Source organism: Diabrotica undecimpunctata, chromosome 1, assembly GCF_040954645.1.
Source record: "Diabrotica undecimpunctata isolate CICGRU chromosome 1, icDiaUnde3, whole genome shotgun sequence".
Lineage (NCBI taxonomy): Eukaryota > Metazoa > Arthropoda > Insecta > Coleoptera > Chrysomelidae > Diabrotica > Diabrotica undecimpunctata.
In genome coordinates, this window is record NC_092803.1 from 178,930,755 (window position 1) to 178,957,897 (window position 27,143).

The 27,143-nt window shown below is 32.3% G+C and overlaps 2 protein-coding genes and 2 long non-coding RNA genes across 5 annotated transcripts; 2 read left to right on the top strand and 2 right to left on the bottom strand.

Moving 5' to 3' along the window:
* Positions 1-2,493: 2,493 nt before the first annotated feature.
* Positions 2,494-9,078, bottom strand: LOC140441452 (mediator of RNA polymerase II transcription subunit 27-like). Its single transcript, XM_072532190.1, has 6 exons — positions 8,779-9,078; positions 8,324-8,468; positions 7,157-7,281; positions 6,393-6,486; positions 4,445-4,651; positions 2,494-2,695 (listed from the first exon to the last, which is right to left on the bottom strand). Exons 1-6 carry the CDS (start codon positions 8,961-8,963, stop codon positions 2,564-2,566), a joined length of 888 nt encoding a protein of 295 aa, XP_072388291.1. The 5' UTR covers positions 8,964-9,078; the 3' UTR covers positions 2,494-2,563.
* Positions 9,079-10,012: 934 nt separating this feature from the next.
* Positions 10,013-12,360, top strand: LOC140432625 (uncharacterized). Its single transcript, XR_011949821.1, has 3 exons — positions 10,013-10,227; positions 10,563-10,863; positions 10,940-12,360. It is a non-coding gene; the product is annotated as an uncharacterized lncRNA (long non-coding RNA).
* Positions 12,361-12,497: 137 nt separating this feature from the next.
* On the bottom strand, positions 12,498-14,090 carry LOC140432624 (uncharacterized). Its single transcript, XR_011949820.1, has 2 exons — positions 13,866-14,090; positions 12,498-13,809 (listed from the first exon to the last, which is right to left on the bottom strand). It is a non-coding gene; the product is annotated as an uncharacterized lncRNA (long non-coding RNA).
* Positions 14,091-14,142: 52 nt separating this feature from the next.
* LOC140432626 (uncharacterized) lies at positions 14,143-22,038 on the top strand. Of its 2 annotated transcripts, XR_011949822.1 has the most exons (4): positions 14,143-14,728; positions 14,786-15,211; positions 16,601-17,048; positions 21,903-22,038. XR_011949822.1 is itself a non-coding variant. In XM_072520654.1 (3 exons), the coding sequence occupies exons 1-3, from the start codon at positions 14,335-14,337 to the stop codon at positions 16,933-16,935; spliced, it is 1,155 nt and encodes a 384-aa protein (XP_072376755.1). In that variant the 5' UTR covers positions 14,143-14,334; the 3' UTR covers positions 16,936-17,052. The 2 variants fall into 2 exon arrangements, 1 of the variants encoding a protein (XP_072376755.1); XM_072520654.1 differs by lacking the exon at positions 21,903-22,038 and having other exon boundaries at positions 16,601-17,052.
* The last annotated feature ends 5,105 nt before the right edge of the window (positions 22,039-27,143 follow it).

Sequence of the window (27,143 nt, forward strand, 5' to 3'; positions counted from 1 at the left end):
TTCTGGTTCTTATGTTCCATCCGTGTTTAATGCAACTCCTAAATATGTGAAACTTTCTACCGTTTCAATATCGTCCTCTAATTCAACTGTGCGTCTGTTTCCCCTAGCTCTTGCCTGTGTTAACTTTTTTGTCTTTTGAATATTTATTTCTAGTCCGGTCTCTATTACCTTTGATTTTAATTGTGAATATATTTCTGCCGCCTCTTCTGTTCTGCGAGACATGATGCTGATATCATCGGCATAGGCAGCAATCTGTATTGATTTATTTGTTAGGAGATTACCTCTTCCTATATTCAGCTGTCTTATCACATATTCCAAGGTCAGGTTGAATAGTGTCGGTGCCAGCCGGTCTCCTTGCTTTAATCCTTGAACTATCGTAAAGTTTTTAGTGAGCTCATTTTGGACTCTAGACAGTTGCTATTGACGAATCCATTGTTGTTTTTACCAGTCGGATGTATTTTTGGGGGATATTAAAGCTCTGCAATATTTTATATAACTTGTTCTTATTAATTGAGTCGTAGGCTTGTTTGAAATCTATGAATATGTTGTGGACGTCAATGTCGTATTACCACGATTTGTTTCACTGTGAATAGTTGGTCAGTTGTAGATCTTCCTTGTCGGAAACCGGTTTGATATTCCCCGACAATATTTTCAGTTAGTTGTTGGAGTCGTTTGTTTAGTATGTAACTAAAAATTTTGTACGCCGTGCACAAGAGGGTTATGCCGCGATAATTTTCGCATTTCAGTTTATCCCCTTTTTTATAGATTGGGCATATAATCCCGGTTTTCCAATCATTAGGGACCTTTTCATCATTCCAAATCTTGTTCATGAGCACATGAATTTGTCCTACTAGGTGATCGCCACCTAATTTAAATAGCTCAGGGAGGACGTTGTCAATACCTGGAGCCTTATTGTTCTTTTGTGCTCGTATTGCCTGTTTTACCTCTTCCATCGTTGGGGGTTCTATATTTTCAGTGTCTCCCTCATTGTTATGTATGTCCATATGCTCATCATTTTCTTGTGTCCCTGAAAGAGTTTGGAAAAAGGTTTTCCAGACTGATTTTATTTTTTTTGGATCACTGGTTATTTGCCCTTCTTGATTTCTGCATAGATTTGTTCGGGGTTTGTATCCTCTTAAATTGCGTAGATATCTGTACGCCTGTCTTATATTGTTGCTTTAAAGATTTTCTTCCATTTTCTGTATATTGGCGTTTTCGTATTTTCTTTTCTCCGTTCGGCATATTTTATCTGCCCTCCGTCTTGCATCTTGGTAACTTGCCCTTCTTTCTCTGGTTCTTCTTTCCATATATTTCTTGTGTTCTTCATTTCTTTTCTGTATGGCCTTATTACACTCGTCATTGAACCATTCCCTTTTTGTATTTTTCTTTTTCTTGCCTATGATTTTTCTTGCTGCGTCAATAACTTTTGTTTTGATTTCTTCCCAATGTTCTTCGGTGCCTAGACTGCCTGTGTCTGTCAGTGTTTGTGTTATTTCTCTTTCATAGTTCTGTTTGACATCTTGTTTCAATTTTTGTATATCTAGCTGTTCTGTTCTTTGTTCCTGTCTTTCCCTCCTGTTTCTCTGAATTCTGCATCTGTATTTTATCTGTACTAGGAGATGGTCAGATCCGCAGCATGTTCCTCTTCGGCTCTTCACATCTTGTATGCTTGTTGCGGCTCGTTTGTCTATCAAGACATGATGAATTTGGTTAGCGGTTGTTTTTTCTACTGGCAAAGTTGATAAGTAATTCTCCATTTTCATTGGTATTTTGATGGGGTGAATGTTTACCAATGGTTCCTAAGAAAAGTTCTTCTTTGCCTATTTGAGCATTGATATCTCCTAGTACGATTTTGATGTCGTTTCTTGGTGAGCTGTCATATACTTCTTCTAGCAGTTCGTAGAAATCTTCTTGTATTTCCATGCTATGTTCTTCTGTTGGGCAATGTATGTTAATGATTAAGAGATTAAAGAATTTTGTTTTTATTCTTAGTTTACATATTCTCTCATTCACTGCTTTGAAATCTAATATGACGTGTTTTATCTTATTGTCAACTATGAAAGCTACTCCGAACTCTTTCTTTCCGCTATACAGTATTGTATGCGTTTTTGTGTCTTTTATTCCGTGTCCTAGCCATTTAGTTTCTTGTATTGCTGTTAGTTCTATTTTGTATTTTCTGCAAAATCCTTCGGGGACGTGAGAGTAGGATTTGTTGGCAGAAGCTGAGTTCTATTTCTAGAACCCCCGGCTCTTTCGTCGGAAACAGTGGACATTACTCGGAGTTTTATTACAGTATGAGCATCGGCAACCCATACTGCCTCCAAGATCATTTACCAACCTTAAACCACTGTCTGAGATTGATAACGATTGGATTGTGGTATTGACATCCATAGTATACGATGTCACTATTAGAAATTCATAAGTGAGGTATAATAAATAACATTTTGCAGTATTTTCATTGTAATTCATAAGAAGACAATAAAAATACAAGAAGACAGTCAAATACTTTATTTGTAAATAAATATAAATAATATAAAAGACACTAAATACTAATCTTAATCTATTATTTACACTCTTCATGATATGGTTCTAAACTTCTTAGATCTCTCCATGTAGGCGGCAAGTTATTGTTTAGATGACTGCTGCATCGTTTACAAGGAGCATTAAATAGGGTTATGTAGCTGTGAAACCAATGCTGTAACATAAAAACATTGATTGAAGGACTAAAAAAATTACAGAGAGAAGAAAATATCATCACTGAACCTACAATACCTAACAAATGTATTTTTGAAGAAATTGAGTTTAGGAGAGATTAAACAAAACAAATTTTGTTTTTTTTTTCAAAGTACAACAACGTATAGATACATCTCAAAATCTTATGATTTATAAAACTCCTGAATATAACTCTAATGTATTAGCTAATCGCATTAGCTATCACAAATCTCAGGTCTGTGAGGTATTTCGTTTACTTGGCTTACAATAAGAGGAATCCACCATATCACATGTTATCCGAGTTGGCAAAATGTCCAGTTACAATCAAGATAGACCAGTCAAAGTTATATGTACTGTTGAAATATGTTTCACACGGTGAAATTGGCTCTTGAGTTTAGTAATAAGCTTCGAAATACTGTTTATAGAATCTCTAAGGATCAAACTAAGATGGAACAAGACGGTTACAAGGCAGCTAAAAAGGAACTAGAGGAAAGAAAATCTGCTGGCGATGATAATATTTGCATTAAATATCGCAGTGGTGTTCCTACAGTTTGTGAACTACAAAAAAACTAGTATCCTTTCCATTAACAGTGCTTTATCAAAATGTTGAAGGCATTCGCACAAAGATTTCCGAGATCCTGAAAAGTATTTCCTGCTGCGTGTACAATATAATTATTTTAGTGGAGAGTAACTTTTAGTGATAACATAACTGATTGTGAAATTAAATGTGATGGTTTTAACATCTACAGATGTGATAGATCCCAGAGAACCAGTGCAAAGTTGAGTGGCGGTGGTGTACTAGTGTTTGTTAACAATAAGCTAAAATCACAAGCCATTAGTATTCGTGAAGATTGGGTTGAGCAAATATATATCTTATGTCAACTTAATGAAGTCAAGTTTGTGGTCGGTGGTGTTTACATACTTCCACGATCACCTCGCATAGTATACAACTGGCATTGTCAAACTGTGAAAAATGTTGTTCTGCAACACCCAGCACAGGATATCTATGTTTTTGGTATCCCAATCTTCCCAATGCATCATGGGGAAATGATGAGTTTGGTGTAATGGTGCATTGTCCCGCAGGTGATCCAGCTGCGAATATTGCTCAAGCCTTTGGTTTTTAAAAATTGTATCAACATAATAATATTCCCAATAATCGTAATGTATTTTTGGATTTAGTTTTTCCTAATGTTAGGGAGCTAAATATCTTAAAAGCAAGCGATGCCCTTGTAGATCCTAGCATCCATCATGTGGGTTATGAATGTCGCTTAAACCTCGATGTTGAAGAAACAAATAGAAATAAGTTTTTTCCTCATGATTTACTATGGAACCAGTAACAGGACAATTTTACTGTCATCATTGCATGTGGTTATCTTTTTATAGACGAATCACATGCTATGATTTTTCCAACTACCTTACAATAAAGTCATCCCAGGAACGCAACTCAGCAATATTCATATCATTTTAAAGCCGTCTACTTTAAAATGTATAATATATGTTTGAATTGTCAATATAAATAAGTCAGATAAAATTAAAAATTATTAGAAGAATTATTCACCAAGTAACAAAAAACAAAATTTGTTTATTTTATTAACGTTTTGTATTTTGGGAACGATTTCCGAAGTGGAACTCGAAAATAAACTTATTTTAAACTTATATTGCGGCTTATTCCCAATAAAAATAGTAATTATTCTTGACATCTCTTATTGCAATACCATTTAATTTCTCTTACCATAAAAGATCTTATGGCTAATTCCGGCATTAAAGGAGAATGAAAATGACACATTGCAGCATGGCAATTCTCAGTTACTTTCCTAAAGACCTTGTAGCGCGATTCTGTCCAGAGATCATTTGATTCTGCGTGAGCTTTTACTACAACCCACTCAATCATTAAACCTTTGAATGCAATAATTGCTTTGAGAACTCTTCCTAGGGACACCTAAAAGTTAAAACATATAAGATTGTATGTTCAAGTTAGCAGCCACATATTTAGACATAGAATTTCCAATTGTTTGGAAACTATTATAAATAAAAAAAAATTATATTAACATTTTCAGAGCGCTGTACTTATATAAAAGTATTTAAGTTCCTCGACACCAATAAGCACTCGTTAACCCTGTATCTGGCAAAGTGTTTCAAAATATATAAAAAAATATTAAATTTGATTTATGGTTTGAGTTTGGCACCACAAACGATTAGAAATAAACATAAAACTCATGAATCTAAAAGAAAGTGACTCTTGAATTTTGTTGCTCAAAAGTTACATTGTTAGTTTGAGGTACAGTTTTTTATAGCTAAGGTGTGGGGTGAGGTAAAAATCAGATTATCAAATATTTAATGCTTATTTAGAATAAAAAATTAACGAACAAACATGTAAAATGAAAGTATGTAAGAAGAATATATGAAATGCTGCCAAAAATATTAGAACTGAACCCTGAGTAACCAGGTGTATTGTGAAAAATATAAAAACAATTTTTACTTTTAGTCAAACATAGTCATATGTCGCATTTGCTGCATGCTATAACAGTAAATCCAGATGTACAATATCTTCACCTACCCTTGGTGATATGTTTGAGCCAATGGGCAACTGAATCCTGTGTAGTGGCTTTATCTGGTCACAGTGTAAGAGTGGATTGAATTTTATTTTTAGGCTGCAGGGAAGGTCTACCTCTTTTACTATATTTTCCTGTGCGTGAGAGAGAACTTGCTACTTGTAGTCTAAATTATTTCAAAGGTATAGGTTTTCATCATTAGGTCATTCTGAACAGTGCAGTCATTTTTATAGAGAATCCATGCATTTATGACACATATGTCCAATATCCAACTCATAATGGGAAAATGCCATCTCTTGGCTCTACTTGGCATAAAGAGTTTGCCTTATCAACCCCCCCCCATGTGCTTGTTATATTGGGTAATTAGAGAGGGATAGAGTACATTTACTTTTCTTTTTTCAGTTTTACAGAATCTTGGTACATAAGTTACGGGTTGAATCCCACTAAAAGTACTGTTAAAAGTGCACATTTATTGTCAGTCCATTTAATAACAATAATTCCCTTTTCGGTATCAGACTTATACATATATGATCCTCTGCCACGTTTCGACATTATCTTGTCGCTTTCCATTATACATCCCTTGATTCTGTTTGCCTAAATTGTTCCCAAACTTAGTATCCCATATTTGTCCTTCAGATAAATAAAAAGCTCCAGACCGGAAAACCAGTTGTCGCAAAAAATTACTGAATTTGAGGGATCAAAAATGGTCTTGCTCAAACTCATAACAACGCTAGTACCTACACTAAAATAAGTTTCTTCTTCAATAAGCGCGTTTAGACTATTCTACAACTCAGAAAATGTGAAAGCTACTTGGTATGCAATAAAATCGGCAATGTAGCCAGACACGCCAGATGGAGCAAACATTTTGTATCCCCATTTATGAGGCTTATTCTGAATATATTGTCTGGGATTCCCTCAACGAGTACCTTTATATGTAATTATAGTTTCGTTTATGGAATATTTTCAAATTCATGTTTCTGGCAATTAAATCTGACTGGTTAATACATGATTTAGATTTAGTGATGGAAAACTTTACCATTTCAAAAATTAAAGATTAAATGAAAGGAGACATATTTAGAACATAATTAGTTTTTAATAACACTTAAAAAATTCATTGCTTAAACTTACTTGAATCACAGGATTTGGTACCATTGGCCTATTAGTTGTAAAAGTTACATCAGGAAAGAGTCTGTCAATACTCGTTATTAAATTCTCTATTACCCTAAAATAATTAAAATATTGTGTAAAAAATCCCTTTTAATCTTCAAACTCAAACTGCTTCACAAATGAAACTAAAAATATTAGCTACTATTATGTAGGCCATTATGAAATGTCATCTTTTGCAAATATGCAATCAATATAAGTATATAATTAAAGTCTAATAAGATATCTAAGAGACCCCAGCTCAGCATGATACTATTATTAGAGGTGTGAAATTACATAAACAAGGGATAGCTTCATAAAACAGGTAGATCCTCTGTTTATGGAATTTCACATTTCACACCTCTAACAATAGTATCATGCTGAGCTGAATATGCATGACTCTCTTAGATAGCTTTTTAGACTATCTTAAAACTAATAAAATATTACATTGGATAAAATTTAATATTTGTTATTTTTTTTTCACCATACTAATATTTTCTCTTAAATTAATGTGATTACAAGATACATGATCTTTAGAAAGAAACGAGAGGCAACAAGTCTTTCCTCTGTTTTACATGATAACTAAAGAAACTAGGACTAGCTTAATTTCTTGAAATACTGTACATAGAAAAACATGCTGTCTCTATCATTATTAACTCTTGAAATAATTGCTTATAGCTTTTTTAAATCAGATCAAATTTAATACTGCAACAAAAGCAGGAATTAATATATAGAGCAGAATTACTTACTCTGGCAATACATTATGTTGACTTGTCTGTGTTTTTCTTCTTTTGGCAGTACTATAAGTTTTGTATGTCTTATTGAAAGAATTGGCTGCTAGGATGTTTCCTGCCACTGCACTATACTCCCGAATCTATAACATTTTAAAGTTATTAACTTTTAGGTACAAAAACAAGTAACAATATCAGAATTTGCTAGTTCAGCTCTAAATTCGTAAAGATAAAATGGTTGGCTCTTCCCTCTCTATATCTCAGAGTACTTAAATTCAATTTAAACAAATTTGTATTTCATAAAAAAAACAGACAACTCCATAATCACTGTAAGGAACTTATGTATTTATTACCTCAATATTTTGCAGGAGTGAGAGAGAGAGAGAGAGAGAGAGAGAGAGAGAGAGAGAGAGAGAGAGAGAGAGAAAGTATCATGGAATGTTATAAACATAAAATTGTACATTATACTACACTACACAAGGACAAACAGTTTAAATTTTTTAAAAAAATAGAAGCTACATTATGGTTGGCATCAGGAGAGATAATGAGATATATTCTCTCTAAGAGATTCTCTCTCCTGATGCGAACCATAATGTAGCTTCACCTTTTTTTAAAATTGTTAATTACTTTAACTTAATTTTTTTGACAAATTTACCTCTTGCAGATTTTTTCTCATGGATGTATAGATTTTCGTAAATGCTATATTACATTTATTTGTTTAAAAAAATCTAAATTTTTGTTCATAGCATTTATGGCTGTTTGTTTCAATAGACCAAAAATGTTACCAAAATTATCCTTTAATAGATTATTCTTTAAAAACCCTGTATTTTATTATTAAAATCACTAATTTCACCAGTTCTCCCATATCTAGACACTACTGAAAAATACATAACACATTTTTTTTTTAACTTAATATTTGACTCCATTTTATAATGACCAGTAAAAAATACTGGGGCTCTGTTGTTACGTGGTAATAATAGAATGTCTGTAGTTAAGGGTTAAGATACTGAACCAGTACTAATCATTTACTATTTTTTTTATATTCATTGTAAAATAAACAACTTTATGGCTAGTCGCAATATGAATATAAAGCAAAATGCCATTATTTATGAAAATTTTGAAGAAATAAATTATTTACAATTGTGATCTTTTTTTGTAAAGATCATTCATTAGTTAATAACTTACTTTATCAGTCCATTTGTAACTATTTACAAGTTGTCCATACAAAGCTTGTCTTTCTTGAGTTGTCTCTTGGCTAAGGTATGTGGTATTTCCTAAGCTAAAAGCTCCAGGAGGTGGTGTCAAATTTGCTACTGCATTTTCTACATCCCTAAAACATCATCCTGTTTATTTTAATTTCTAGAAAAATGTAATAAAATGGAGTGCTTTATGTATCTTCTTATGTTTATGATATTAAGAAGGTTAATATATAGCCCTAATCATCACATATTGAAGTGCTCTTCTAAATTGATAAATTTGTCACATCTTTACAGCTGCATGTAATATGTGTATATACCTCAAAGTTATATACCCTATAATTCAAATGACTTTACCTTCCTATACAATGAAATTACTGTAGTTATTAGATTACTTCTATTTAATGTATAATAGTTTTAATATGTACTATTTTCTACACATACCTTAAATTATTATTCACAGTTGTTAAAAGCTCCTGAAGTTCGTAAATAAACTTTGTTTCCTTTCCGTCATCTCCATGATCTGCTCTTAGGCCATTACTAACTGACTCGAAGACGCTTCTCACATTAGATCTTAAAACTTTTACAGCATTTAAAGCCGAATTTAGCTGATCTATATCTCTATCCATACTATAAATTCTATCTTAAAATATCCAGTTCAGATAAAAACATTAAACTACTCCTTCTCCTTCTCTGACATTAAGTTATCCTAACCTATCAACTATCAACTATCAACAATCAACATCAACGCATCAACGCCATCAACTTCTTTTTAGCAGTATGAAGACTGTGAAGTTAGTAAAGACATTTAATCAAGGCAGTGATTTTCTTTCTACCTCACAAATTCACGAACAACAAATAATACCAATCGCACATAATTAATGGTCATAACCAAAACTTCTTATTTTTTCTTCAAACAAATAAAAAAACCAATATTTCCAACTTTTTATGGGACAAATACAAACAAATTAGAAATGTTTGGAAAGGTTTTTAAAACCCCCGCTCATTGTGACGTCAAAACTTGGCATAGAGTGGTGAAAATTAACGTTGATTAAGTGGCTGTACGTGTTTGTTTAATGTCACTTCATAAAAACAAAAATAAAAAAAATGTTTGGGATGAATCACCTTGGGGTTATAAAAAAAAATAGAAACCTTCGTGGGCTCATGCATAACAACTTTGCTACAGATTATCACATGATCAAATGCATAGTTTACAATTCTATTTATAAAGGACATACAGACAAACATTCATTTTTATATTATAATATATAGATTAGATTCATTTAGACTCCAATAACGTATTTAGGTAGATTCTGACTCGATACTCGATTTGCTGTGATTGGTCACAGCATAAGGGGTGCCTATACTGTGGATTGGTCAGCATCAAGAACGGTTGACTAAAATACATCTGTTTATTGTCCTTGGGCCGGCATCACGGTTCGTGAACTTGGAACTGGAACCGTGGGTCAGCATGAAGGACAGTAAACACAGGATCAGGATGTAGTCAACCGTTCTTGGGTCAGCATCAGAGAACTTTCGATTGTTCGTAGTTCTCTGTCAGCATCTTCATCTGATCACAGAATACAACAGTTGGGATGGTGTATTCTGTGATCTGATCGATCTGATTTTGAATTTTTCAGGTTATGTATTTCTCTGTTTGGCGTTTGGCCACAGTATGGGGCAGTCCAACACATAACCTCAAACCGAACTGTCAAAATGTCTGGAGGGCAAACAATGGATAGAATAGCATTGTGATTTGCAGTAATAGACAAATATTTAATTGTAGTTATTCAAATATAATTAGTAGATGACCTAATAATTGATAAAAAACAATTTTCTTTAATATAATTCTTATTCACATTGATTACATGAAGATAATTATAATTTAATGAGGTAAGTTGAAAAGTTCCTAATAGTTTAGTTAAGTCGTTTAACAACCACAATTATTATCAATATATACTTATAATGATTGATAAGAATTTACTTTTATATATATTAGCGTATTCGGCATATCGCTAATATTTCTCAGTTATAGATTTAGCTTCATTTAAGCATTTTAGTATTACACAAAATCAGCTGCTGAAATTAAAATAATAATACAATTTTAATATTTTTGAACTAGGTGAGACTCAAACCATTTTTTTATAATATAGTAAAGACATTTACACCTTTTTAATTGATAAGAAACCTAAATGTTTATTAATTTGATGAATGTTATTTTGTTTCAGAAATGGATTGAAGTCATTACTTTAATAACTTGAAATTAGAGAATCCTGATGTAGCAAGCAGATATCTAGAGAAATTGAAAGTAATCAACAACATAGATCCATATATACTATTTCAGAAAGGGAATTAAGTTACAATCCAAATGATTTTCCCCAATAAGCAGCATAGATGTAGTGAGCTATTTAGTGTTGAGCACCAGTTTTTATACACAACAGCAAATGAAAGCCTGCAAGCATACAAATAATTTGAAGCAGGTTTTGTGGGTCAAAAGTTGTACATGACAAGTTTATGACATTAGGCAAAGTGAGTATCGTATTTGAGGAGCAAATGTTTTATGCTAGTTGTTACAATATATTAACTTGTTCTTTTATTGTTACAGATTAAACATTCACAAAAAATGAACAAGCCACCACTATAAGCATGGGTTGTGTGTAACTAAGATGGAAGTATAGAAACAGGACATTGTACATGCATGGCAGGTGCAGGAGAAGTGTGTAGCCATGTTGGTGCGATATTGTATGGACTACAATATATAGCTGAATCAAAAGATAATGTATCATGTACAGATGTGAGGTCCCTCTGGAATTTGCCCAAAACTGCAAAGGTTGAATGTAAACCAATTAGAGGTATTGATTTTGGCAAAATATTTTCTGGATCAAGAATTCCCTTAGAAGTGCCTTGCATGAGTGATGACCATATTGTGCAGTTTTTGACTCACATTGAAGAAGCTGGAAGTTCATCCATTTTAAGCAGAGTGACAGAACCATTTGCTGAATCATTAAGAAGAATGTTGATATCACCAATTAACCCATTTTCTTCATTATATAATGACAAGTACATTTCATACACATACATTCAGTTAATGGAAGTTGTTAATAACTTAGTTATAAGTTTGGATGAAAGTGAATGTATAACCATTGAAAAGAGTACACTAGACCAAAGTAAGTCAGGACAATGGTTTCATCAAAGAAGAGGAAGAATAAAAGCATCAAATTTAAAGCAGCTGCCAATTCTCGCATTGAAAAACCGCTTATCCCTAATTAAAACTATATGTTATCCAGAACAAAGTTTGTTCAAAACAAGTGCAACAGAGTGTGGGAAAATAATGAAAAAAATGCAGTAGAAGCTTTTCGAAAATATTCATATAGTACCCATGAAGATCTAGTCATAAAAAATGCTAGATTTTTCATTAAGCCTGAATTTCCACAACTTGGTGCTACTCCTGATGCAATGGTTTTTTGCAAATGTTGCAGTAGGGGATGCTTAGAAGTGAAAAGATATGTCAATAGCAGAGTTCATTAACTTACCTTCATCATGTCTTATTATAAATTCTGATGGAGAAGTTCAATTAAATAGACAACATAAATATCACTATCAAATTCAAATGGCTCTCTATAATGTTCAATATTGCTATTTTGTAATATGGTCTCCAACTGAATTATATCATGAAAAAATTATGTTTAATAAAGAATTTTGGAAATTTTACAGTTTTAAATTTTAAAGTTTTTTCATAAAAAAATTATAATTCCCGATTTACTTTGCAAATATTTTAGCAAACTTAAAAACAATTTAACATGGTGTACATGTAAAGGAATTGACGATGGCCAACCAATGATAAAATGCGAAAATGAAAACTGCAGTATTTCTTGGTTCCACTTTAAATATGTGAATCTCTTAGAGGTACCTACCTACTAACTTATGGTTTTGTGATCTTGTTCTCTTTAGATATGGAATCTTTAATTTTTATTGTGTCAAGTAAATTTTTTGTTTGTAAATATTAAATTATTAATTTTTAAAACAAATAATTAAATTATCAATAAAACCAAAATATAGTAAATTTGTTTCTCAAATTATTATTTTTAATATTGGCGTTATCTTTATTTTGTAGCATTTTTGTATTCGAATATAATATGGTATATAGTTGTGAATAAAACAAATTCAAAATAAATGTTTTTTATTACAAATGTATCAAAATTATATGTCACAGAAATTAAATAACATTTATTAAGCAATATTAACAATATATAATAATAATGGTAATATAACTTTCTCCATTCCGTGATTGTCTTTTAAAAAAGGTTTCAAATTTTAGGGCAAAAATGCTTCTTTATTCTTCAATTACAAATTCCAAAATAAAAGTACAATTTATTATGTTACTTTGAAAATGAGAGAGAATAATATGCTTACATTACAATTTAAGTTTCAAAAAATAAGGAAAAAACAAGAATCAAATTATATTAACAGAACTGAATGTACATACAAGTTGAGAGCATAATTTAAATAATAATAGCAAACTAAAAGCATAAAAATAAGTTTATTTATTCAAATAGGGAAAGCCCTAATACATACAAATAAATAATCAATTTATAACATTAATACATAATAAGATAAAAATAACAATTACACTTAAAATATAGTACCTACACTTATTAAAAATATAAAACAATAATATATAACATAAAACATGACTACAAAACAACTACCTAACTATTGGTGCTTTTAAAATGGTCCATTAATTTGCTTTTAAACATAATATGTAACTCACAAAAGTAAGCAGGGTCCAAATTATTTAAAATTTTATAAATGAACACCATTGTGAGGTAAAAGACACTTTGTTGAACTAAAACCCACTGCAGCATGCTAAGCATTGTTGCTATAGGTGTATATCTGCTTCCACCAAGAATGATTCTCATTTCACGATTTTGTAATTTTTGCAACTAGGCGGATTGATTTAAATTAAATAGAAAAATAACTGATGAGCAAAAATCGAAGTGAGGTTGAATAATTGCATTAAAAACTGTAATTTTAGTTCAAGTTGACAAATTTTTAGATATTCTTGAAAAAAAGCAGGTATAATTTTTTAGAAATCTTTTTTAATATGTAATTAAAATGGTCATTAAAAGACAATAAATTATCCAATTGAAAACCAAGGTACTTAATTGTGATGATTTCTATTTTATCATTGTTAATTTGAAGATTAATAGTATTTATATCAATATTTGAGTATTTGTATTTAGTTGTTATTATCATAGCCTTCGTCTTTAACACATTTAACTTTAGTTTGTTGATCTTTAAATATTTATTAACAGACTGCACTTCTTTGCTGAACCAACCTTATGGCTTATGGTTTCGTCATCTTGCCGAAACCTTTTAAAAGGGACTGTCGGTATCCTAAAATACCCCATATGATTCCTGTTAGATCTGTTGGAGCATCCCACAACAAAGCAAACGATTGACATAATTTGCTACCTAAAAATTTAACACATATTCACATTGAATTTAATTTAAAGACTATGTAAACAAACCTTTTAAACTAATTTTTCAGTTTCACAACAGAAGTTTTTTTGAAAAAGTCCTATTCTTAAATATTTTTTAAGCCGTTTATTTCCGTTTTCCAATCACTGAACTGATAATTTTACTCACAATTTATATAATTAATTGAAAACACTATTAACTTTCAATACGGCTAAATAGTTTGTTTGCCCTCCAGACACCATATTGGATTTAATTTGACAGCTCGTTGGACTGCCCTATAGATAGACAACAAGTTGTTGTCTATACTGTGGTTTGGCGCTTAAGCACAGTTTAAACCAAATTAAACATCTAATGATTACATAGGTCCATAGGTGGTTTTATACCAATTTGCCCAAGCACACAGACAATTTTAATTTAAATTTTTCTTATTTATTTTTAAAAATCTGTTTAATTGTTTTAAAAATCTGTTCGTTACAACACCATATTTAATTACCTAAGACTTTGTTTTAGCAAACAATTATGGATTCTGCCTATCCATCTATTTCAACAAGCTGTGAAATTAACTCAGGAGCCTGCCATCTTTGCAGCAAAATATTTAAAAATGTGGAATTACGAAATCGTCATATCAAAACAATACATAAAATAGATGTGTCCAAAAAGAAAATTAATCACATTATTTGTCCCTTATGTGAACAAGAAACTAATTTAAAAAACCATGAGAACTTACGAAAACATCTAAAGGAGAACCACCAGGTGAGTATTGAATTAATAACTTTTGAATTTTCTAGTTTACAAGAATATGAGACATGGAAAGACATGCAGAAATTTGAGACAAGTTATGTTAAACAGAGAGCAGTTCATAAAAATGAGTATAAGGTATTATACTATGCATGTAACAGAAGTAACTTGAATGGTAGGTCCAGTACTTTGTTACTTCAAATAATTAAAACTTATACTAATCTATATTTAGGATATAAGCCCAACTATAAAATTAGGACAGAGAAATCTGGTGGATCAATTAAAATTAAAGGAGTGTGTCCCTCCAGGCTGATTTGCAAACTGAGAGATGAAGGACAAGTTTCAGTCAGTTATTGGAAAACACATGCTGGACATAAAGAGGAATTAAGAACCATGCATCTGTCAAAAGAACAAGAAAAAATGGTTGTGGGGAAGTTAATGTCTGGGGTGCCACCCAGGAGAATTTTAGAAGATTCAAAAAAATTGGAAACATCAAAACCAGGAAGACTTGCCTTATTAACAAGTAAGGATCTCAGAAATTTGTCCAGGAAGTATAATATACACAAAAAACAAGATGAAAATGATATGGTTACAACGACCTTGATTCAGGAATGGAATGCTAACAGCAATAATTATGTTTTCTTATTCGAGGAGGAAGGTAAATACCAAAAAAAATTTTAATCCCTACCACAATTCCAATTAATCCTAATCACATTTGACTTGTGTGAATTATTACCCTTGCATGCCTCGTAACAAAGCTTACTCTTTAACACATTCAAAAACATTCATTCTTCAATATATAATATACAATAAACATTTTTAAATAATATATCTGCATGTGTAAGTTTTAAGTTATTGGATTTTTATATCAAAGCTAGTTTTGTTATGGAGGTGGTGGTGGTTAATGAGGAAAATTTACTGATTTAATTGTTACCTTTGCCTCACTCTTATAATAAATCTCACACTTATCAGAAATCAACAACTTTCATCCTTTAAATCCCTATAGAGTTTTAAGTTATTGTCTTTTTATCATCATTATCTGCTTTATGGGTCTTGGCATGTTCAAGAATACTTCTCCATTCCGATCTATTTTACACTTTGCCCTTCCAATTTTTGATTTTTAGTTTTAAAATTGCAATGTCTTGTTTTATTTGATCCTTATATCTAATGTGCTGTCTTTCTCTTGTTCTATGTCCAACTGGCATTTATTTGTTTATTTTGGAAGGTATTTCATCTCCTATCCTTTCCACATGTCTCTTTTTTGGAAGTCTTCCTATGTGTATGAATGTTATGATATTCAGATCCTAGTATGCTCAGTATAGTTAAAAGGTATATCTTCTTCTCCACATACAATTTTCTTATTGTACAAGTTGATTATCCGCTTAATTATTACATATGGCATTGAAACATGGACTCTCAACCAGCAGGAAATCAATAAGCTTCTAGTATTTGAAAGAAAGGTTCTCAGAATAATATTTGGCTCTCAAAGAGATGAATTCACAGGGGATTGGAGAAGACGCCACAATGCTGAATTGGTGACTATATGGAACTGAAAACATAGTTAGACATATCAAGGCAAACTGAATAAGATGGGCAGGTCACGTGGTACGATCAGAGGATAACAGAGTGTTAAAGACAGTGATTTTTGAAAGACCAGATGGTAGAAGATCAATATGCTGACCAAGAAATAGATGGAAGGATGATGTTGAAGCCGATTTATCTAGAATTGGGGTACAACAATGGGAAATAGAAGCTCAAGATCGTAGAGGATGGAGGGTGATAGTGGATGCGGCGAAGACTCTCCCCGAGTTGTAAAGCCAGTGAAGAAGAAGAAGAAGAAGACATACAATTTTCTTTTACTCATTTGTATATATACAGTATATTTATGTGGTTTCACTTCAGTAGTAGTCATTTAGCTTTCTTCCCTTTTAGTTAGTGTCCAGATTTCAAATCCATATGGGCTTATTAAGGTTTTATATAATTGGCACTTAGCTTTTTCTTGTTGTATTATCTGATCTTAGTTGTTTAACTACTAACCCTGTTTTAGATGATGTTGAAAGGTTTTTGGGAGAAACTTCAATTAACAAATCAAGGCATGAGGAGGAAATTAATGAGTTTGTTAGAGAGAAGCTAGAACAGACAAATGTGATCCAGGAAAAAACCAATCGAAGTCTTCAAATGGAAAACTTAATGGAAAACCTAACAAATTTCATGGAAGAATTAGACAACGAAAGTTTTACCAAATTTATGAGAGTGATTCAAGGAACAATGCATAAGGCAAAGGAAGAATTTCAGGCAAAGGCAAAGAATATTCCAAAAAAGCGAAAAATGGAGGACAGGAGTATTTTCCTTCCAATAAAAAAAGGATCTGAGTTATATTAAATGTACTGGGCCCTAGGCAAGGTTTAGAGGAGTTTTACATTTGCTATTCCAACAATAAATCCCCCCTTCTTTGATTTCCCAGATTTTTAACAAAGAATAAAGATATTTTATAGGTAACTATTTAGTGTTTCATTTGGATTTGGTTTGCAATAGTTATTTCCAGTCAACATTTGTTTAATTTTATTCAGACAATTTTTCATAGCACTCAATTTAATTTAGTGTATAGTTCTAGAAATAAAAAACAACAGCAATTTTTATTATAAGACAGCTAATGAAAAATTTGGAGTGACAGAAAAAGATTTGCACATGGTATTTGTTAATCTTGAGAGGGCATGTGACAAAGTTACTTAAAGAGTAGTGGCTGAATATGTTAGTGGCGCAAGGCATGTATGATAGGCTAACAATTATGTGTCAGTAGCATTAGAACAAATGCAGGCGAGACAACAAATTTTGTGTGAAAGTAGGCTTCATCAGGGTTTTGTGTTAAGGCCATATTTATACTCATTTCTGCTGGAAAAGATAACAGCTGAACTTCAAGGGAAGGTCCTTGATCTTTAAGGTATGCAGATGATGCTGTGTTGGTAGGAAAGTCTGAGAGATAAGTCAAAGAAAGGCCAGAGCAGTGGCGATAGGAAGATAATAGATTAAAATTAAGTAGGACATACAAAAAAAAATTTGAAATATTCTTGTAATGGGTTAATAAGCCACAATTGAAGTTTAAAATAAGTATATTGACATTTCAACTTCCACTTCAGAAATCATTTTCAAAATACAAAACATTAATAATTAACAAATAATTTTCATGGGTTTAAAGTTCTCCAATGTCCTCCACATCTTCCACTTAGCTGACTCAGCCACCTATCATCATCACGACCGGGCGTTTCTGCACTTCCACTATCTGCTGGAGTGTCAACTGATCCATTTTGATGCTCTGCTGAGATATCTTTACAAAAATCTTCACTATTCTCCATAATTAATTAATATCGATAAGTAAACAATTTTAAAATTCATGAAACAATTTACAATAATTGATAATATCCTCGTATGTGTATTTTCTATACATTATTTACCATTAACTTTATATTACATACTTTTTAGATATTCTCAAAACTACTTGATACATACTTGATTCGTTCACCAAAATATTATTTTCATATATATTTAAAACAGACTGTGCCACTATCTCGTGTCAACATTTCGTGAATACCATTATTTATTTATTTATTTATTCCACAACAAACACATTTTACAGAATAAAATGTAATTACAAGTAGGGATTTTGACATTAGATATACCTACATGCTAAGATAAAGTGATCGAGGCAGGTAGAAAGTTAGATTTAATTGCTTTGATGTTGGTGTTGAAAATATCTATGTCGCTATTTTTCTTTAGTATTATATTGCACTGCCTCATCATGTTGTTTATGGGCGAGCAGTCTGTCTCACAAATAAAAACAGCCCTCTATTACTTAACCTTAAGTTAATCTTAGGTACCAAGAACTTTATATAGTTGATCAAGAATAAGTCTTTATATTTTAAGTTATTCACAATATAATTTCTGGAGACGTTCAGCTGGAAAATCTAGACTAGAAAGAGTAACGAACAACAGAATAAGAGAAATTATGAAAGTAAAACATACAATAGTAGACGATATTGGTACCCAACAACTCAGATGGTACGGTCATGTACAGAGAATGTCTGAAGAACGTCTCCCAAAACAAGTCTTAATGTGGACTCCTCAGGGTCCCCGCCTTAGTTGGAGAGAAGGCATCAATAGAGAAATGAAAGACAGACATAGAAGAAGACTTATGGATGAATCAGTGGCGCACCGAGGGGGGGTTTTGGGGGTTAACCCCCCCCCCCAGGACCCTATTCCGACACTGTTACTTACACACTTTAAGGACTCAAAATGGAGGTAACATCATAAAAAAAATTTTGGTGACCAACCAAAACCCCCCCCCCAGAGGCAAATTCTAGGTGCGCTACTGGGATGAATCGGGAGGAGTGGCAACTGGGTATCGGAATACGTAGGAGAACGTTTTAAACCGATCTATATTATATATATCATAAATGATATTGTTAAAATAGGTTTTTGGGTTACTAAATAAAACACAAAGTCTTATAGAGATAGAATCTTATTGCGTTCAGGAAACTTTACATATTTCGTAATTTCCATAATTTTATAACATAATTCTAACCTAATATATTCTCATTATTCAGGCAACAGTTTCTCACTCATCCATCATCAAATTACATTATCATTTATTAGTGCGTCCCCAAAAATTGCTTAGTCCATAATAAAGACATTAAAAAGCTTGGAAGATTTATAGTACCTACAGTTAATATTTTTGTCTGTAACTGTCTCACGAAAAACATTAACTGCTTTAAAAAAACTTTTAATCAAAATAAATGTTATGGAAACATATAAAAATTTTATTAAATATCACCTCTTGTCAGTTTATTAAATCAATTATTTTTAATGATAATACCCCAGTGATGATGATGTGAATTAAAAGAGAAAGTTTAATCCAGGTAAAACGGACGTAATTACACCTAAAATAGGGGCAAATTATCTTAATCTTCTCTTTTACTATTTTCCCCAGTTTATGATAGCTATATTTTTAAATAATTTACCCTTTAGGCTAAAAATATCTCGTTAGAAGGGTAGGTACTCGATATTCACATTGCTTCTTGCTGACAACCAAGTAGGTATAATTAGAAAACTTAATCTTTATACTTCACATCTTCACGCTATCAACAAACTGGACCAAATATAAATATCTAACATCAGAATATACGTAGAATGAAATGGTTGGAACCGAAAACTTGTTACTAGAAGTAACATTTACAATTCAAGTAGGACAACATATTTAGGAAATAAGAAACAGTGAACAAAATAACTAAATACTACAATTTTGTATGACAAAGTCATTCGTAGAAAAAGAAAAGAATTTATGGTAGTATTGTGAAAAAGTAGTGCGAATCTAGAATATAGCATACCAAATTCGATCTTAAACGAGACACAATGACAATGGCTGAAGATTATGGCAAATAATGGATCTGCAGGAATATAATATAATCCTGTAGAGGCGTGGAAACAATTCCAAGATGATTATATCCCGTTTAATTTCATTTTGAAGTAAAAATACGCACTTTATTGCGCCATGAAAACGCTTTCTACGCGATATATGATTAGTTGAGATATTCTTTCTTCTATGTTGCGCAAATTCAAGTAGTTTTGCACTAAATTGGTAGCAAGCGACCTAAATATCGCCTGCCTTGTTAGTGGTAGATTAGATAAGAGTCAAGCAATGGCACTCTGATAGATAATAAACGAGACTCTGGCGATCAAGTACGGGTGTGTTACCTAAACTACGTTTATATAAGTAGAGTCACACGAGAAGTATAGAAATATAACTCTCAATAATGTTTTTTTAATTTTTTTTTTCCAATCAATCTGACTAGCGTGACAGATTATTGCCAGCAAACCCTCTTTACAAGTCAAAAAATTAACACAAAAAACTCTAGATGGGTAGGTCTTTTCTGAGCTTCGTAATTCTTTCCAATCATTAAAAATATAGAAATCAGAATTGAAAAACAAAACAAAATTAATAATTTTGGCAGTGATAATTATGAACACAGTAAAATCAGTTATATCTATTAATATCAAAAGGAACATCTTGTTTTGTGAATCTTCTAAACTTTTTGTCTTATTTTGAGAAAAAGCATATGTCTTCTGGGACGTACTAAAATTGAAATATATCTTTCATTTTTACCAAAAAATCTGATGAAATTAAAATTGATTTAATTTACACAAATATACCAAAATGTTTTAGAGAGGAACGTAATCCGTACTCTCAATAAAATTTTGAAGACTTAGAATAATTTTAAAAATATTGTTTACTACTAATACCAACTTATAATGCAGATGTTTTTTTTTTATATATAAACAAACAAGTATGTATAGCGAAATAAATTATGTATTTTATGAGGATACATAAATTGTTCTCATATATGAGAAAGATAAAACCAATACATAATTATGTTATAAATTATAATTTTGACGTAACTGTATGTTTGTCTGTTTAGTATAAATAATTGTCAAGTTAGTTCCAGATACCCAGTTTTTTCCACGTAAGAATTTGTTAAAGTATCTAAGTATGTGTATTTGGTGCTGTTTTTTGACAATTCCTAGATTTTCAAGTTTCAAATGTTTGTTTTCCACTGGTAAACTTATTGCTGATTATAGAAAACTTTAAAGATGTTTTGGTATGTTGGAGAAATTATTTACAATCTATACAGTAAACTATCAACTATCGCTAAAAGAAATTACTATGGCGTAGCCATGTAACTAGAATGAAAATCGATATAATCCCAAAAGTGTTCATTAAAGAAAAAGAACAAGACCACGAAAAACATGGCTGGAGTCAGCGAAGGAAGAACGAAATCAATACGAATGCATGGCTGGAAAACATTGGTGCCGAAAAAAAAAAAAAAATGGGAAAGCTCCATAAGCCTGTAACGATGAACATAGTCTCCGTCCCGTCAGCACTTCGTACACGCGCACTCCCGCTGCAAGTTCAACTTCCATCGATGCGAGCGAGAGGAGATGGAAGGCCGACGATCGTATAAAACAGGATCCGCAGCACGAGAGAGTTCCATCGAGTTCCATCAGAGTGTTAATCTATATTAACAACTCCACTGGGCCTTTGGGTGTTGACTGAAGATCAAGTGTTTTGCTAGAGTGTTGATCTACTGGCAGTTCCTTACCAATCTTAGAATGTTGATCTGACATAGACCTATTCTGTGCTTAATTGTTAATTAGTCACTTCCCACTCCTCGCTGTAACGAATGTTGATCGATCCGTTCTCCTCTAAATCGTCCTTTCTTTTCTTCACCGTGTGTATATTAACACACTATAATTGTCATTTCAAGTGTATGACATTAATTCTATTTTATTTTTTGCAGGTATTAAACAGTGGAGTCATTGAGCTGTGCGTCGACATCGTCGCCGTAGAATTTAAATTCTCTCTCGAATTGTCATTTATTTCTTTTAAATATATTTTTATTTTAATTAAACCCGAGTTTTACTGAGTCTGCTCTCTAAATGAGTTGTCACAAATTGGCGCCCGTGCAGAAGTAAAGCACTACAAATTGGCGCCCGAACAAAAGTGCAAATACCGCTTCGTCCAGTAATAGTAATGACAGACACAGACACAGCACCGGGTACCACGACAGGTACGTCGTGGATATACCTCCTGTCCAAAGAAGAATTGCAGCTCGACGCCAAAATGGTCGGTTTAGATTCCAAAAGACCCATAAAATATTTTAGATTATGACTAGGAGATATTTTTTAAAGATCACGGAGATCTGACAAAAACCGAATAAGAACGGAATAGGAACCGAATCCGAAGAAGAACCGAAAAATAACCTAACCCGAATATAAACCGATTTAAACCCGAATAGAAACCGAACCAAATAAGAAAGATTTAGAATATGCTACAATTATTTCCCCAAAGAGAAGGGAATGTAACGATGTGCATCTCCTAGTGCACTGAAATGTTCCGCCGGAGAAGACTGTTGGTCTTCCACGAATTCCATGGACCGACCGTAGAACAAATAACTCTATTCTAAAAGAGCTTAAGATCAGTAAGAGACTCTCTGGCAAAATCCAACTGCAACAATTAAACTATTTTGGACGTCGTGAGGTCAAACAGACAAAAGGAGGAGGCTTATCTTTCAATGGAAGGTAAATGCTAAAGACCACGAAGAAGATCTCAAAGGAGATGGATTGATCAAATGCACGATGTAAGAGATAGAAATCTATGGAGACGGACCATGCAGGATATCACGACGACTACTACACTCCTTCCACGGGGTCAAGACTGAAGAGAGATGTTACTATTATGCTTTGGTAACATCTCTCTTCAGTTTTGACCCTGTGGAAGGGATGTATTGGTCGTCGTGATATCGTGAATGGTCTGCCTCCTCATACTGCACATATCTATGCTATACATTCAATAAAGGTCTATCTAGTGTCATGTTATATTTATTCTATCTTGTTGTACGGTATTAAGAGGGCACCTTGTCAGGAGCTATGGAAAAGGGAATACAATCATTTGAACTGATATATAAAAGAATTTCCTAATGAAATGTCCTTATTTTAGCATTAAAATCCATTAAATTATAGTAGAGGTAATCATGTAGACTATTTTATATTTAATCGTTTGGGAATATATAGCACACCAAGTACCTTTCAAAAAGTATCGCAATAATATTTGCCTCATTCTTATTTTATGTTTTGTTTCTACGAAAGCTAAAATAATATTTATATGATAATTATTAAAACATTAGAAATAACTTCCAGCACAAAATCAGAGATGATTTGAATATTAATGTAAATGTATTTTACACAAATAAAACCCTTTGTTACTACATATGAGATAATACGAAATACTTAAAGTTTACATATTGCCTTCTTCTGTATTTTTTAAATCTACTCTTAAAACAAAATTTAAGTATGTCCTGTTATGATAAAAACAATTTGACTGAACTTCAGTAACTTCTTGCTTAAAATAACAACTTAACAGCCCACATATAGGAAGAATGTGACATCTGCATTATAAATTTGGTTCTACTAAAAGTGTACTTGTTCTAATACTAGCAAATGCACGCAACATGTTCTCAGAAACGATCTTAACAGAATAAAAAAAATAATCTACATTTCATTCATTTTTTGTTGAATATTATTATGATTATTATTTAATATGTAACAATATTTACATTTAGAATAATCATTTGCTCCACAGTGAAGCAATGGTGTTCTGTTAGTACTGGAAAATCAAACAATAGTGGTAGTACAGTTAGACATATAAAAATAATCAATTATTATATGTATGGTCCATATTGTTTTTCTTTATTGTAAAAAGCAATAAGTTTTATAAAAATAATGTTTCTGCACTTGGATTATAATACTACTTTTACGGTTATCTTATATTTGACAATGGTATATTGCTTTAGTGGTTTGTACTGTCGAAAAGTGTCAATGCAGTGGGAATACTACGAGAGATAGGACAAACATATCAAACTTTTTGGAAAAGTCTTAAGTTACACAAATGAATAACAAAACTTTCTAAAATATGACCAGATATATTTAGTATTACTATTTACGCAAAATTAAGTAGAATACAGTAAGATGAGGCTACGTGCAACTCTAATTTTGACGAATGGATAATACAAAAGGGGACTTTCGTATTAGCCACAATAATACAAAATGAGTCTTACAAGTAGCAATAACAAAATTACACTAACAAGTCTTATAATGAAGCAAATAAGGTGATAGTTGTAAGACATTGAATAGCTAAGATTTATAATAAAAATAAAGATAAATGCACTGAAAGCTTCTGCAAAAATTACAGTAGCTGAAGTAACTAAAATTGTCAAGTAAAATTTACAAACACTCTTCTTCTCCTTTATGTGCCATTTCCTCTAAGAAGGTTGGCAACCATCATGGCAATTCGCACTTTCGATACCTCTGCTCTAAAGAGGTAAGCAGAAGTGCAGTTAAACCAAGCTCTCAAATTGTTTAACCAGGAGATGCGTCTTCTTCCGCGACTTCTTCTATCCTGTATTCTTCCTGTATTATTAATTGCAGCAGGTTATAACGCTCGCCCCTCATGACATGTCCCAGATATTGCAGTTTTCTGACTTAATTGTATTTAAAACCTCTTTATCTTTTCCCATTCTTCTCAACACCTCGACATTCGTGACTCTATCCACCCAACTTATTCTTAATATCTATCTGTAGGCCCATAACTCGAAGGCTTCTAATCTGTGTTGTTACAAACACTAGGAAATAATTATAGACAAGGCTGATCAGATCATAGAGATTTCCTGTATGCATTAGAATATATTAAGTAACTGATAAAAGCACTATATAGAGGGTGACTATTGCGGCACAGAGTAGGATCAGGATATTTTGACCAAAATATGGGTAACCAAATTTTCTTCTTCTAGTGCCTGTGTCTCCACTAATGAAGGTTGGTTATAACCATTGCAAATTCGTCTCTATCTTCTGCTTTTCTTAAGAGCGTCTGTGTGTTTAAACCGGTCCAGTCGCGAATGTTTTTCAGCCAGGATATTTGTCGTCTACCTGGACCCCTTTTTCCTTCGATTTTACCCTTCATCATCAGCTGCAACAACTCGTACTTATCGTTTCTAAGTATGTGCCCCAAATATGCTGTCTCTCGCCTTTTAATGGTGGTCAAAAGTTCTCTGTCTCTTCCCATTCTGTGCAACACCGTTTCGTTCGTAATATGATCGGTCCATGGTATCTTCAAAAGTCTCCTAAAAAGCCACATCTCAAATGCTTCCAGTTTTCACATTAGGTTAACATTAACAGTCCAGGCTTCGACACCATAAAGAAGAATAGAGTGGATCTAACATTTTACCATCCGATATCGGATTTACAGATTGAGTCTTTGGTTACTCAGAAATTTCCTCATTTTCAAAATGGTTGCTCTTGATTGCTCTATTCCTGAGCGAATTTCTGATTTCGGATTCAGATCTTCCATAATCCAGACTTCTAAGTATTTCATTTTGTCCACTTTCTCAATGTCTTCATTTTTTATCTGGATCCTTGTAATGACTTTGCCCCTCTTACTGATAACCATGGTTTTTGTTTTCTTTATGTATATTGTTAAACCAAACTGTTCGCCAGTATCACAAATTGTGTTTAGTAACGTCTACAGGTCTGTCTCACTTTCAGCGATAATGACTGTATCGTCAGCATAACGGATGTCATTTATATTTTCACCATTTATCTTGATCCCTTCGGTACAGTTTTCAAGTACTTGCGTAAATAACTCTTCGAAATATATATTAAATAGTAAAGTACACAGCCCTGTCTCACTCCTCTACTTATCTGTTGCGCATCCGTGCTATTTCCATCTAATGTTACCACAGCCTGTTGTTTCCAATAGAGATTTCTCACTATGTAATGTCATTTTTGTCGAGTTCTTTTCTCTTTAGACATTCCATGAGAATTTTATGTTTAACTTTGTCGAAAGCTTTCTCATAGTCTATAAACGCAACAAAAAGGTCTTTTTGTTTATCTCGACATTTTTGGGCAAGAGTTGTGAAACTATATAGAGCTTCCACTGTTCCGAAGCCGTTACGAAAGCCAAACTGTCTATTACCCATATCCGCTTCGCACTTTCTGAATATTTTTGCTTGATTATACATTCTGAAGAATGTATAATCTTTAAAAATGTTTTTAAGAAGTATGGCATTAAGCTGATCAATCTATAGTGATTACAGTGTTTGGGGTTCTTGGTTTTTGGTAGCGGAACAAAGGTTATAGCAGCCATTCTGTCGGTATCTCATCAGATTTGTACATGTTGTTAAAGAGTATAGTTATTGCACTTAAATTGTCTTCGTCTATAAGTTTAATCAGCTCGATATGAACTTCATCTAGCCCAGGGGCTCTGCCAGATTTTAAGTTGTTTATAGCATGTTGGACTTCAGATTTTAATATTATTGGAGCTTAGTCGTTATACGTTTGTGTTGATTCCGTTCTTATGTCCATGAAAAGATCTTCAATATATTTAGTCCATACTTGTTTTATTCCAATTGGGTTATTAATATAGGTTTATTGTTTTTGTCAAATAATCGCTTAGGTGTATTTGTTTGTGATTTTCCAGATAATTCTTTCACTTTTTTATGTAAATTATAATGATCATGCTTTTTCTGCAATTCTTCCACTTCGATGCATGTTTCCATCATCCACTTTTCCTTAGCCTTTTTTATTTTGTTCCTTATTAATTTATGTTTTTCTCTGTACTTATTTGGGTTTTTGTTTCTATATTTTCTTTTTTGTTCCATGATTTCTAGTATTTCTTGAGTCATCCAAGGTTTTCGGCTCTCTGTTTTCTTTTGTAGAGTTTCTGTCTGTGTTTTTATAACAGAATCTTTGATTTTGCTCCACATAATTTTCACATTCTCAGTGTTTCTCATTTCTGATGTTAATTTCTTTATTTCTTGATTGATATAAGTTGAAGCCTCGGCACGGATTTTATTTATCTTGAGTAACTGAGTATTCACCTTAGAACTTTTTGATTTTATTATCTTTTTTACCCTCAGTTTCATTTTTGAGAGAAGGAACCAAATGTCTTAATAAAATATTGCCGTGGAAAATCATACATTGTGTTA

Excerpts from the sequence above, each read along its gene's own strand:
- LOC140441452 (XM_072532190.1), bottom strand. The coding sequence starts at position 8,963 with ATGGATAGAGATATAGATCAGCTAAATTCGGCTTTAAATGCTGTAAAA. Across the intron at positions 6,487-7,156 it reads CAACATAATGTATTGCCAGA|GGTAATAGAGAATTTAATAA; the intron begins GTAAGTAATTCT and ends TAATTATTTTAG. Across the intron at positions 4,652-6,392 it reads TACCAAATCCTGTGATTCAA|GTGTCCCTAGGAAGAGTTCT; the intron begins GTAAGTTTAAGC and ends TTTAACTTTTAG.
- LOC140432626 (XM_072520654.1), top strand. The coding sequence starts at position 14,335 with ATGGATTCTGCCTATCCATCTATTTCAACAAGCTGTGAAATTAACTCA. Across the intron at positions 14,729-14,785 it reads TAACAGAAGTAACTTGAATG|GATATAAGCCCAACTATAAA; the intron begins GTAGGTCCAGTA and ends ATCTATATTTAG. Across the intron at positions 15,212-16,600 it reads TTTCTTATTCGAGGAGGAAG|ATGATGTTGAAAGGTTTTTG; the intron begins GTAAATACCAAA and ends ACCCTGTTTTAG.